The sequence below is a fragment of the Cryptotermes secundus genome, unplaced genomic scaffold, assembly GCF_002891405.2.
Source record: "Cryptotermes secundus unplaced genomic scaffold, Csec_1.0 scaffold681, whole genome shotgun sequence".
In the NCBI taxonomy this organism is placed as follows: Eukaryota; Metazoa; Arthropoda; class Insecta; order Blattodea; family Kalotermitidae; genus Cryptotermes; species Cryptotermes secundus.
The window spans coordinates 281,900-296,783 of NW_019737395.1; the positions used below are offsets into that span (position 1 = coordinate 281,900).

At 38.1% G+C, this 14,884-nt stretch overlaps 1 protein-coding gene across 2 annotated transcripts in view; it reads right to left on the reverse strand.

Moving 5' to 3' along the window:
• Window positions 1–12,861: 12,861 nt before the first annotated feature.
• The window catches only part of LOC111870364 (tectonin beta-propeller repeat-containing protein), a 55,231-nt gene continuing 53,208 nt past the window's right edge, over window positions 12,862–14,884 (reverse strand). The window contains exons 22-23 of one of the 2 annotated variants that reach the window (XM_023862591.2): window positions 13,903–14,081; window positions 12,862–13,238 (exon numbers count right to left, since the gene is read on the reverse strand). In XM_023862591.2, the coding sequence (XP_023718359.1) occupies window positions 13,179–13,238; window positions 13,903–14,081 (239 nt within the window). In that variant the 3' untranslated portion in view covers window positions 12,862–13,178. Of the gene's footprint in view, window positions 13,665–13,902; window positions 14,082–14,884 lie in introns of both variants that reach the window. The other variant, XM_023862590.2, reaches the window with a different exon arrangement.

Consider the following 14,884-nt stretch of genomic DNA (forward strand, 5'->3'; position numbering starts at 1 on the left):
TATATCTTTCAGACCGCTCGGCTACCGTGACCTGAAACCGCAAGACTAGTATCTCTCAAAATTCGGTGATTCGTAAATGATATCCACGAACATTGCTCGGTTCCCAAAACTTTACCTGTTAAAATTTACTTAATGATTATACATTATAAATTTCTAACCTATGACATATATATGCTACAGCGGCAATGAGATTACAAAATACAACTAGCGTAAACAAAAGATTAAGTTCCTTGTGCTAGAACATGAAAGCGGGTGTGGACCTTGGTAGAAAAGGTCCAAGCTTTTTGACTGTCCTCAACGATATTGAAGTGATAAGAATCACGCTCTATGAGCGCTACATTCTCTGGACGCCAGAGAAATTTTGGAATTGGTGGCTAAGAACAAACAAACTCCGTGGTTTTAGTCCGCAAGCGAACTATACCGACCGAGCGATCGCCTCTTGTCAGCGAAGTTGGTGCCAACTTTAGCGGCTAGAGGGTGTCGTGTGGTCAGCGCAACGAATCTCCAACGCCGTTAATTTCGATTTTCTAGACCGGAGCCGCCATTTCCTTGAAATAATTCCTCAGTTACCCTCATGAAGCTGAGTGGACCACGTTCCAAAGCCACTACTCCTCAAAAAATCTGGTGACGCCGGGAATCGAACCCGGGACCTCTGGATTTGTAACCAAGAACTCTGACCACTAGACCACAGAGGCGGTCATTGATGGCTAAGAGAAAAAAATGCCATTTCCTGAAATTGAACCCAATTGTTCAGCCCGCGGCCAGTCATTTCTTTGACTGTCGGATGACCTTCATTCACATGCAGAGAGTCGCACAGCTGGTCAGGACCGGTTAGGACAGTCCCACCTTCATGGAACATGTCCAAAAAGGCCCGCAGTTAGAATCTACCCAGAGCCAAATGAAGCCACTCCATCTCAGTACAATCCATTTCTCTAAGTAAAGTAAAATAAATAAAGGTATCCCTGTAACAGGCCCATAGGGTTGTGAGATGTTGAGGTTCCCACATTTTCTAGACAATCGGCTCACAGATGGCGGTAAGGTTGTCAGCCCAACGCGCCGGCCGCCCTTTACCCCCAAGAATATTCCAAGATTATTCATGATACTCATTTTTGTTAGAGGCTGAGTCGACCCCAGGGCCATAGTGCGGCTGGAAGGATTAGATAAATTTAAAAAAATCCAATGACCTCATCGGGACTTGAACCCTCGATTTCCGGCTTGTAGTATAGTGCCTCAACCAATTACGCTACCGCGTGCCCCCCATTTCTTTAAAATACTTTTTAATATTATCCTCCTTATCCAGGCACATATTTCTGAAGTGTCACTCCATTATGGATCCGGGAGAGATCAGATGGTATAATGACTAGGCTACGAGCTGAACGACCGGGGAACCGGAGCTCGATCTTAAGCAGGAGCAGAGATTTCGCTCTACTCCACAGCATCCAGGTTGGTTCTCGGGTTAGCTTAGTCTCCTGTTATTTCCATTGGGTTAAAGAGTCTGGAATGTGAAGCTGTCAACCCACCTCTATCTAAGGTCAAGGTTAAGAATGCTTATCTATACCTCTACTACCCCATACTCTTCGTGGCGTGGGGCTTAACTTAGCTCAGGGCCAAGTTTCCATTCCACCTTACCGTCTGGTTTATGACTCCAATTCTCGGTAAATGTCTCGTGTCTGCAATAGATGCTACGTAACCCGCCCATATCATCTTGATTTTATGGGTTCAACAATGTTAGACGAAGAGCACGTTCAGTACTAAGCGACGGAAGACAGATGAGCAGCGTTAAAACATACGTTTTATAAATTTGATTTTGTTCAGCCTGGTCCGTCACACTAGCAAAGTTACAAAGGTTTAATCAACTCCATCCAGTGTGACTGATAAGTGTTTTTCTTTCTTTCCTTTTCAATCTTTCATCGTTGACATGTTTCGGTCTTAGAGACCATCTTCAGAAGGACATATCAATACAGGCAGAAATTACTATTACAGTGTGTTTGGTCTATATCAATACATACTCGTACATATATCATTACAATGCCATGAATATGTATGTACTGATATAGACCAAACACACTGTAATAGTAGTTTCTGTCTGTATTAATATATCCTTCTGAAGATGGTCAAGGACGAAAGATAAAAAGGACAAAAATAAAAACTTTTATCAGTCACACTTGAAGGAGTTGATTAAACTTTTGTAATACATTTATACATTTTACAGTTTCCTCCCAAGTACTGAGTGCAAGTTTTCATTATTTTCCAACAGTAATTTCACCAAACGTTGTGCAACATATTTGGGACGTTTAGGGTTTAAAAGCTGACCGGCTGTCCTTAATGACCCATTTTTTTACTTTCCCAGTAGGCCGCGCCATAGCTCAAGCGGTTACTCGTTGGTTTTCCACCGCGTAGGCCCGGGTTCGATCCCGGGTCTATTCAAGTGGGATTTGTGGTAGAAAATGTGACGCTGGGGCGGGTTTTCTCCGAGTACTTCGGTTTCTCCTGCCAATCTTCATTCCACCAAATTCTCCATCATCATAAACACCCGGGGCAGGCTACAATAAGCTAATCAGTTGCCGCCGTGCCGAGTGGACCCAGTTGGACTCAACCCCCCACTAAGCGAATTACTTTCCCAGTCTCCTTAAGCAAGTGCCGGAATAATATCTCACCCCACCCCACCCCCACATACATCTAAATATATTTACTAATAATCTCTCACTCGGTGTCATATAACCTGACAGCTACTGACAGCGTCGTTAAATAAGCAGGTTACTAAACGGACATGCAAATCTGGGTAATTTGTGGCGCGTTGAATCAGTTTCTGTGTCTGTGTTGAACTTGTCATTAAACTTGTTACTCGTTGCTAGCGAAGATGTATGAGAATGTTTCATTGTATTCTTTTCGGTTTTAAATGATGTAAATAAATAGTACATAGTAAATAAAATTAAATAGTTCAGGTTTTCGGAGCACACTTTTTTCGTAAGAATGTGTTTGCCATATACATAATAACATGAACATGAATGGAACATTATGCCAATTCACATGTTTCTGGTCTGTATCAAAACAAATAAATTACAATAAATTTTAATCGCATCGTATATGCACCAGTTTCTACTTTGTTTATTATGTGTATATTGGTCGAAGAATGTATTTCAGGTAAATGCTTTTAGTGTACATTTGAAACTGTGTCATGATTGAAAGGATGTAGGTTACATATGAAATAAAATAGGTTTACTTAGCGAACTGTACAGAAGAGGCGTTTGTTCAAACATAGTATGCACCGAGTGAAATGGGTCACATCCAACACATTATTCACATCAGAAGACATCTGGTTCAACATCAAAATTTGGAGAACAAGCTATCTGGTTATTATAATAGGCCGATCCATTGAAAATCGTGAAAAAGCAAACAATAACAGATTCGGACTACAGGCCACTATTAGCCCTGGCCTTCTTGAGGACGTATAGCTCCAGCACACAATCACAATCCGGCGGCTTTAGCACCGGAGAAAGAGCTTCCTCGATACACTTCTAATGGGTGACTGGGGGGAAGGGGGCTAGCTGGAAGCTGTTGTAAATGAGAAAATCTCTGCTCCTGCCGGGAATCGAACCCCAGTTCCGCCGTCGTCCAACCATATGTTTAGTCACTATACCGACTGACCTACTCGCCTCAGGACGGGACTGTGGCTACCTGAATCCTGTCTTCTCTCGTTGAGTTTTCTTAATACAGTTCACGCGATTAATCGCTGTTTATTTTGAGGATCGTACGGAATACGTACATAGGCCTAAATTCTGTAGGACAATGCACAGTTTTTATTTTAAATGTCAAAGCAGGTTATACGTACAGTAACCACTGTGCTTTTGAAAACTTGACCCGCCCTGTTACAATTTCAGTTTCTTCTGGTTCAGAACTCATCATACACGCAGAGGAAATGTGTGTGGACGTTCAGTTCGGTGAAGTTTTGTCTCATCCCGAGGGATACAGATACAGACGTAATGTCGTCTGTCGCTAAACGTAACGCAAAATCCCCGCTTTTATTATCTTGCTGAATCACTCAATACTGCACAGACGCTATGCCCAAAAGAATTCTCACGGGACGTCTACATTTTCAACAATTCCTGTAATGTTTTCTGCAGCAGCATCCATATAACAGTGTCACGAAATGAAAGCACTAAAACATTTACATAATCCCTTCACTAATTAAATTAATACTACCATATTTTCCCGAATTCAATATGGACGAGAATATAATATGAACTCACTGTAGTAATTTATTAACTTCTGCCAATTTTAATTTGTAATTCTTAGGTTACTATCGGTTCATGAAATCTGAAATTTGTTTTACATTGCATTATACACCTATATATGGCAAATATTAAACAACTTTTGGTTCATAATTTCTAGTTTCAGTTCAAAGAATTGCAAACACGGGCGATTCCAAGATTTCCTTAATTGGGAGGGGAGGGAGCCAAAAAATCTACTTACGACTTTAAGTTGAAGCTGTTTTTAGAATATATTTGATGATCAACCTAGAATTATCAGGATAAAAAAATATTTTTATAAAAATAATATTAATTTCTCATATTAATATCTGATATATTTCTTTCTTCTTTTCAATATTAATTTTTTAAATCCCGGGGGGAAGGTTAAATGCCTGGCTTCCCTTCCTGCCGGCGCCCTAGGATAGATGGATTATTTTAACGCAACACTGGTTTAAGAAATGGTGGATATTTTCCGGCAAATAAGCGAGAAATCAGAATTGACACCGAATAACCATTTCACTCATCCATTTTCAAATATATGGTTCCAAGCAAATTTAATCTATTATAATGTCGTGAACATTGATATTAAACATATGTTCCGCTTGTGTTAATTCAACTGAAGACAGTATTTCGCCAAGATAATTGTATTAAATTACAGTACTTTTACCCAAACAAAATAGTATATTAACTATTTAAAATTTGGATTAAAAGTAAAACATAACTCAGCCTGAATGATATATCGAAGCGGGGAATTCGTTTCACTTATCCGTACTGAAAGATAAGTCTATTTATATTATTTCTGGAATAACATATATCTGCAGTAAAGAGAATTATCACCTTTTTCACCAATAATCCCAAAATTTCGGAACATTATGAATTAACACTCATCTTGAACCAATCCCTGCTTTACGAAGCAGTTACCTGAAATTCTCGCCATAGAGAGGCGTTCGATGAACTACGGAAAACAATAATGAATATGAAAAACAGAAACAAATCGAACAGAAAGTGATAATTCGATATTACTTTGTTAAAGCAGATATATCTGCCTAAAGTACTCCTGTCGCTATGCGATCTGAATGTGATAGCAAAGTAGATTTCGCAGAAGGAAGCTAATAGTCCCACTCCCCAAAAAAATCCGTAGAAGGAAGAGATTTCTCTCTCCTGGGGTATGTCATATAATCTGGTCTTCCGGATAAACATATCGCCTGCATCTTCAGGAACGAAGAGTAAAACAGGTAAGAACCCAGCATGAAGCAGACAGCAAGCAGAGCTCTCTCTCTCTCTCTCTCTCTATGGTGCTATACATACAAGACTTAAACTTAAAGTTAGGAAAGAAACAAAATAAGTTTCATAAAACGATAACTGGAACTTCGTCTATATATCCAACAAACAGGAAACTTGGGTGCTTGGAAATGAATCGGAATATTATAAACAGAGTAACCGGAACTTTTAAATCAGTGGCCAGACTCATACTCTCTGATAACATAAATGACAACAATAAATTAACAACTTTTGGGTGGGTTCCACTGGTTTTAGAAATGACCTTGTGCAAATGAATTTTGGTTTCTGGCATAGATTTAATAATCACATGAGCTACATTTGAGTCTTTTAAAGCACCGGAATACTTAACATGTGATGGGTTTAGGAGAGCAAGACTGTCAGGTACACACCTTCCCCCACTTTGCAATAATGCGTTATCTGCCCATACTGCTGCACTGGCAACATTTAGGGGGGAAAAAATGCTTGGTGTGCTAAGTATGTCATACCTCACTGAAGGGTTAAATTACCTGGCTCAAGAGAACAACCCTCTGTTTATTTCTTTCATTGGTGATCTTTAAAGATGCTGTCAGTATTTCAGACTATATACTCATAGATACTGAATGGCAGAATGATCAGTGAATAACAAATTTAAACACATGTGGAAGAACTGGCCATGGTCCAATTTGAGGAAGGTCCCAAAATATATCTCAGTTCCCTTTCTGGTGTCCCTGAAGAAACAAATTGAAACAGAATAACCCCCAAAGCTCTGTGTCCAAGGCCCTAGGCCCAGCTCTGGTCTGTGGAGACATTCCCTGCCCACCTCATCCTCCTTGACTTGATAATTCTAATTATATTTGGTCAAGATTACAAATTATGAAGCACTTCAGAATAGCAACCCTGGCCAAATGAAATTGAATGTGCTCTCCACCCAATTGTACATGATGTAAAAACAACTGAACAATAATGTAAATCCTATAACTCCTTTAGTTATTTACCCTAGGCATGTATGTCAGTATTATTAGGAAGTGAAATTTACAATATGGGAAGACAACAAATGCACAGACAGAATGTCAATGGGAAAATCTCTAAAAAAGCATCCTGTTGGAAGACTGAGGAAAACAAAGGACAATATTAAGATTGATCTTACGGTGGGGTTGAGAATGTGAGGTGGATGAAATTTACTTATCATCTTGTCCATTGGTGGGTCGTGGTATTGTGTTCGGCTGTTGGATTTTGCTACCACAGTGTCTGTAATACATGTGTGTGAAATTATAAACTGTTTAACTGGAGACTAAACTCATTTCTAAGTCATGCATGTAGTGGGGTCCCTGCCAATATCAGTACCACTGTCAAGGTTTCCATCACAGTGTCAATAACTACCACACCTCTAGCAGGAGGGTAGATAAAACATGATCTGCATTGATCTCGGACTATCCAGTGTGGGAACAAGACAGCCAGCATGAACAATCACTGACTGTGGTGTGCCATTAGAGCTACATGAATAGTAGAACCCGTATTTTTATTAATAATTAATTCAGAGTAGTATGTCAGTGGTATGCTCTGGCTCTGTTTTGAGAGCATTCCAGAAGATGAGAAGACACGGATATTTTACACAAGATGTTGCTGTAGCACAAATTGCTAATTATTCCATCAATGCTTTAAATGAGATGTTCAAAGATAGAGTCAGAAATCACTTCCTGTGGCCTAAAGTCTTCAGACTTACTTCACTGAAATTTTTATCTCTGGGGAAACAAAAAAAAAAATCTTCACACTAAATAAAATTATGCATGAGTAAAAACAATTCGGCCGTTAATATCAGTGGACTAAAACTACTGCCAAATATTTTCAAGAGCTTTAAAATCTGTTTATGAGCAAAGAGTGAACATTCTTAGCATCTAGTGTTTTGTTGAGTTATTCTACACAATTTATTTCCTTTAAGAAATGGATCGTTATAATGTATAGTATATTTACTGAGAGTCTAGCCTCCTTTTTCTCAGGAGGTGATTCATAATGTCCTGGATAACATGATGAGGGTACAAAGGTATTTGGTTCTACGAGAAAGACTTGGGTGCATGTGCATGTATTAAGGACCTGGGGGTATTTCTAGATTTTCAATTTAATTTCTGTAGTCAAATCAGATACATATTTCCTGAGTGCATTAATTTGTTGGTTTTTGTTTTCAGCATAACCACCTCCTCATCCCTGAAATGTCTGTATATATTATAGTTTACCTTAGATCTAAGCTCAAATGCACCCTTGCCGTTTAGTTTTATTGTCTATTGATGACAGCAAATAGCAGAAGTTTTTAATCATTTCTTTCCCCATGTCCCTTACAGTCATGCTTATGCTTTACAGCAATTAAAATTGCATTCTTCACAAAAGAAGAGGTATCATCATGATGCACTGTATCTTATTGTACTTAGTTATCTTGGCTCTAAATCCTGGTCTTCTTGTTCCTGCTCGGTATACTAAAGGCTTTTCTATGTTCTACGTCTGATCCGCCAGCAAAACCTGTCTTTCTGGTTGCTTGAGTTGCTCACATTATTTGTAGGGATTCTGACATATTTGGAACCAAAACAGTTTCTCTTCATTATATTTGTAAAAAAAAACTGTAATGAGACTTTCTTAATTAGTAAAACATTAGAGTCGTTGTTTACTTTCCCTACAGTATGGACAATACTTTGAGAGATGAGGCACTGACTAATATTATAATTTACTTTACTACATATACATTACGAGCCTCATACACAAGTTCATATATGCATAAGTATGAATATTCCAACTTGTCTGTGAGAACAAAACAAAAAACAAATCACAAACCAACGACTGACATGTTGATGTAAAAACACCAAAAGAATTTTATTCTTATTTTATATCATACTTCTGTTTTATATAACTTGATTTATTGTATTTTTACATCAAGTGTTTTTATATATTTTAATAATATTGTATCCAATCTCGTTGTTGCTGCGGTTCAGTCGTGTGTGTATATGTGTGTAAATCATGTGTTTGCCTGATGATGGCTATCAATAGCCGAAACATGTAGCAGGGCCGAAAATGGTCTGATCTTGATATTAGTTGTGTTGTGACGGATATAATAAAGAAGTAGTATAGTAAAACATTAATTGTATTCAGTATGAATACATGTACAATTTCTTTGGCCACATACTGGTTGGAATGATTGAACTTACTGAATGTGTAATATTGTCTAAATGATATGAGTTGCCTTGTTTTGCATTTTGTGTGTGTTTGTTTTGATTCCTCCTTTGCTTGTTTGCTTTACAATTGGCCTTAGGACTGCTGAGTATTTATATTACTGAATAAAGGGTTGAACTCAACTCAGCCTCTAACAGAAATGAGTACCAGGAATATTCTTGGGGGTAAAGGGCAGCCGGTGCATAAGGCTGACAACCTTACCGCCACCTATGAGCCGACTGTCTAGAAAATGTGGGAACCTCAACATCTCACAACCCTATGGGCCTCCATGGCCTGCTACAGGGATACCTTTGCTTTTTGCGTTGCTTTACTGAATCTTCTTTTATCCTTATACATTGTCTCAGAATATGGGAGAGCACACAGGAAGCATAATGGAAGCCAAATACAAACCCAGAGATCCAGAACATGACTACTGAACAAAATGAAAAGAAAAAATCTTAATGACAATATTTACTGGCCTATACATCCCATCCTTTCAAATTCTGGAAAAAGATCTAGCAGCATAAAGCCAGTATAAAAAGAGAAGAAACACAACATGAGATGTTTCTAAGGAAAAAACTTTTCATATAAATCTAATTTTTATCATTATGCATTTTCAGATCTTGTTTTTGGTAAATGCTCCACCACTCTTCTACAGCATAATGAAGTTAGGTATGTATAGGCTTAAGACAACTGAGTATTAACACTATATCAGGTCTAACTGCATTTTAAAGAAACCGTTAAAATAAACTTCATTACAAATCATTTTTTTTTTGGTTTACATAATATACAGCTTCAACAATAAACCATTTACATTCTGAAATACATTTTCTTAAATTCACATTAAATTAATGCCTACAGAAAACATAAATATAGCACTAAATATATACATAAATAATAATTACAATTCATTCTCCTACACCACTTACATGTAAATGTTATTACAAAATAAGACAGCCATCAAGAAAATATAGCTTTACTAAAGGCTTGAGCTAATATAATTAATTTACATGTTTTGGTCCCACAGGATCATCTTCAGAGGCTCATATAATAAAAGGGGATTGCTCACATGTACATTAAATTTATAAGTAGCCCTAAAAGTACACAACAGATATTCCTTATGAGTAAAAACATGAGGTTGTGATATGTATGAGTATTTTGATTGTTCTGGCTTCAGAATGTGTTGTTAAATTACCTCTCTGTAAGTTTTGTAGGAAGTATTTGGTATTAAATAGTTAGACATTTGTCTATTTAGTATTTAGTACATGTGTACATAGAAGTTATCTTTAATATTTATTATTTGTCCTTGTTTGGTGTGAACAATTTTATCTAATATGTCTTCCATGCTACCACATTCATGTCTACTGTTTAATGTTTGCTTTGAAAGCTGAATCTTCTCTATTATTTTTAATACTTCATACACAATACATTTTAAAGCTATGTGCCATAAATTGAGAGTATCATTACTATAAAGCTATGTGCCATAAATTGAGAGTATCATTACTATACTACAAAATAATGAATATAAATAAAAGAAAATAACAACACTTTATGAATAAATAAAACAAAAAAAAATCAGAGAATGAAGACAGAAAGGGACAAGTTTCACATATAAGATAATGCACTATCATAAAACTATTAACAACAGCATCACCATTTGGAATGGTTAAGTACAATAAAAAACACACCATACACAGCACCCAAGATTGATAAATATGATCCTACTGGTATATAAAAACTCACATGCACATATTGCAAACCCATAAATATCACAGACAAAGAACTCACAAGAAGTATAAAAAATAATACAGAAGAGTCAGTCTCTGCAATATACATTTTACACAAGAGATATCAATATAGTTCAATGAAAAATATAAGAGCCAGGGAAGCTCATTTGGTACAGAGATGGACTAGGGGCTGGATGGCTGGAGTTCCATTTCTGGCAGGAGCACGATTTTCTCTTCTCTATAGTGTCCAGACTAGCTCCGGGGCCCACCCAGCCTTGTAGCAAATGGCTATAGGGAGGCTCTTTCCAAGGGGGTACAGAGGCAGGGGTGTGAAGCTGGCCACTCACCTCCATCCAGTGCCAAGGTCAAGAATGGTGGAACTACACCTCCACTCCCACATACATATTGGTAGTGTGGCACTTAATTTATTATACACAGAGACAACTTTACTTTACTTTAGAATGAAAGATATAATGGACAAACGTGACCACACTAAAATAAAGGCAAATAATAATTATTAGAGAAAACTTTTATGCACTCATATATAAAAACACTAAACTTGATCACAGAAAAACAAGAACCAGATGAAAAAGAAACATGCTATTTCACACAGCCATATTGCAAAACAATGTGCATGAGCTAGTAAAAGTATTAAGTGCAGTAGAAATCTGATTAGCAGTGGTATTCAAGTCACTGACATTTCTACAGACACATCTCCAACAAAAACAGTAGCAAGGGGTATAAAGTATGTAATATATAATACTTCACTGAAGCTTCCCAGTATATTACAAGATAAACTTGGCAAAATGTCTATTTCCCATGTTATCTTTGGAAATAATTACCAACACATTCCTGAAGCCAGAACCTCATATTTTTAATCAAATATATTATATAATTTTAAGGCTATTTATATACAAATTTAACTTACATATATGTAATCTCCTTTTATCGTTCAAGCCTCTAAAGATTATCCTACAGGACCAAAACATGTAAGGCAAGTATATTAACTCAAGCTTTTAGTAAAGTTTGGTACAGTGATTGTTGCCTGATTTTTTAACAATTAACAAAAACTATAATGGTCAACAAGTCTTATTTTAGGAAAATATGTAAATACTGTGAGTCTTTAATGCAACATCTATGTTTTCCTTTTCTCAGCAGATAATTAACCATTAATTTTACATACAGAACTAAGAAGACAGCTAACATGAAACTGCCTATTTTACACATCAAGCAATACCAAATGTCAACATGAGGACATTAACTCTTTCAATGCTACACATAAGATATTCTGCTTAGAGAGAATGGTGCTCTTGGTCTGGAATTATTTGATGCCTGAGAACATAAAAAAGAAAGAAGTCCCACCATCTGTCAACAGTCATGCCTTTGTAACATCAGAATTATGTACTCCCAAACAAACACATTAGAACATTACTTTAAATTAAAGAAATGGGCTGCAGTATAGGAGCACAACTGTATAATTAATGAAATGGAACATGGTAAAAGGAGCCAGAGAAAGTTTCTGCTCTGTCATAGGTTCTCATAGCAAAAGTGTAATATCTCCGTAGAGGTCAAGAATTTAGTCTCTGGGATGTCATGCCATGTAGCCTGACAGATAGGTACCAACACTTCACAGGAGTCAGGTACCTACATTTTCAGGATTGAACCCTGATGATAGAGGCAACATATTCCTCCAGAGCAGATTATCACATACCAGAAGACCATAATATTAATACACATTGTTCTGAGAAATTCAAATCCGAGCTCTATGCAGAATGACATGTACCAATATACCGTATCTGGAACGGGTCATGATAGTGCAGTCGGTATAGCAACTGCCTACAAGCTGGATGACCAGGGGGTCAGAGTTTGAGCCCCAGTAGGATCAAGAATTTTTGCTTCTCCACGTTGTCCAGACTGGCTCTGGGGCCCACCTAGCCTCCTATCCAATGGGTACCAGGAGCTCCTTCCCCAGGGGTACAGCAGCCAGTGTGTGTGAAGCTGACCACTCACATCAAGCTAGTGCTGAGGTCAAGAAAATGTGTATCTATACATCCACTCTCCCATATGCCTTCATGGTGTAGTGCTTAATTAGTTAAGTACAGCGACATTTTTACTTTATATCCTCACCTGGAACATGATTAGGGAATTTTTAATAATAAATCCATGATCTTGGTATTGAATGTGTGAACAATCTTCTGTTGATTCAATTTTGCCAGTGCTCTCTAGTATTACTTACTCATGGAGCTGAGCCCTTCTGGAGGAACCACCAATTCTGCAGCTACTCAAGAATTTCCCAGCATTTCATGGAACCCGAAGGTTCATTACCATGTTCACAAGAGCACTCCACTGGTCCGTATCCTGAGCCAGATCAATCCAATCCATACCATCCCATCCTATTTCTCTGTGATCTGTTTTAATATTGTCCACCCAACTACACCTTGGTCTTCCCTGTGGTCTCTTTCCTTCTGGCTTCCCACCAATATCCTTTACGCATTCCTCATCTCACTCTCTCTAATATTATGATTGCTTATGTCTTTCTGAAGCTTCTATGTGACATGGACAATAAAAAGCATGAATGGAATTACTAGTCATGATAATCTATCACCTGGTATATACTAATTATATTTTGTCAAAAGATCTTCTCAAATTTGGATTACATTTATAGTTATAACGTCCAGAATACAGTGACACAATGTAAATGACTCAGTAACAGACTACTTCAAGAAGACGCGAAGTATTCCGCACACTACGTACAAGTCTGGGGCTTGATGTTGCATCCTCTTGCACTCACATGCTGCCAATTAGCCTGCAATAAAATACCAAGTCTGCACAACATTCATACAATCTGGAGACTGGGGGAAAGACTGTAAATGAAAATGCCAGGTTACAGTGGTAAATAATGAATTATTTGAGGCAGGAATGTGAATTCTTTTTACAGAGATGTATCATATACACACTTATAATTTCCTATTAGTCTTCTCAGATGTAACACCATGTAGTTTGTTGGACATGGGTCAACTTTCCAGTGGGACTTGCTGTCTCCATCTTCAACCCTGAAGATGGGAGCAGTGGGTTCTTCCAAAATGTTGGTTTCTACCTATCATACTACGAGGTGGCATCGGAAAGTTCCTGGACTGTTACTGTTGTAACTGCCTTGGTGACAGAAGACCAGAGGGGAGGAAAGGTCACGCTTCTGAAAGCCTATTTCATCAGTTGGCCACGTGACATCGCGCTGTGAACAAGCCACTTTGACTTCGTGTTTCATTTTGTCTGTGATAAAGCTGTACAAGATTTAATCAATAACAAAACCATCATAAAGACAAGAACAGCCGCATATGATTTTGGTTTTCTAAAAATTACATTAAACCATCATTTGAATGAAATTTCATGAACAAGAAAACTGTGCTTGTTTTATATTTCAACTTCCACTACTATTGAGGTAAATGAATCTGACTCAGCATGTCACTCACCCCAATACCATGTGACCACCCTGTTCCTGCTGGATTATCAGGGGTTATCCCATGACGACGACACAGAACTCCTGTTGCTGTTATAGCCCAGATTTCAGCCTGGACTTGTCCAGCTGACACATGACGAAATCCAATTGTGTTATTCTGGGATGAACTGCTGCTGCTGCTACTAATTTTATCTGAGTCACACACATAAAACATTGATCAGTGCTAATACAGTCATCACAGACAGGAATCATATGGGGGGGGGGGGTCCAAAAAAATGTACTGTCTCTCTGATAGTCAAAATCTTTGGAACAAAATGACATGCAGTTACAATTCTTGTGCGGTAGTGTAGTGTAATGTTTTTTTCAACAGATGGCGAAGGTCACATGAGTCACATGAGTGTCGTGCTGTGTGCGCACTGCGAGCAGAAGACAGCAGCAACAATGGCTGAAAGGTTGTTCTTTGAACAATGCAAGGCTGTATTGAAGTGGTACTGGAAGTATGAAAACATTAAAGAGGTATAACGACAATGGCAGAATTAGTTTGGAACTCAGCCACCAACACGTCGAACAATTGCCTGTATTTGGGATAAATTTGAAGCCGACGGTACTGTTCATGATGTGCATAAGCCGACCAAGTGTATGGCGAATTCTGAAGGTTGCAAAGTGGAGAGTGTACATTCCAAGACTGCTGCACGCTATGAACGAGGACAACCCAGATCAAAGGCGAGTGGTTTGAAGGCATGGTTCGCGAGGATGAGGAGTTTGCAGGGAAAGTTATCTGATCTGACGAGGTGCAATTCAAAATGAACGGTACTGTTAACTGCCACAATTGTGTGTATTGGACTCCTGTAAATCCACACGTTCACGTGGGCAAGGAAGTGAATCTACCGGGTGTTAATGTGTGGTGTGGTCTGTCATCGCACGGTTTGATTGGTCCTTTCTTCTTTGAAGGTACCGTAACTGGTCAGGTGTATCTCGATTTTTCCCTGCAATTC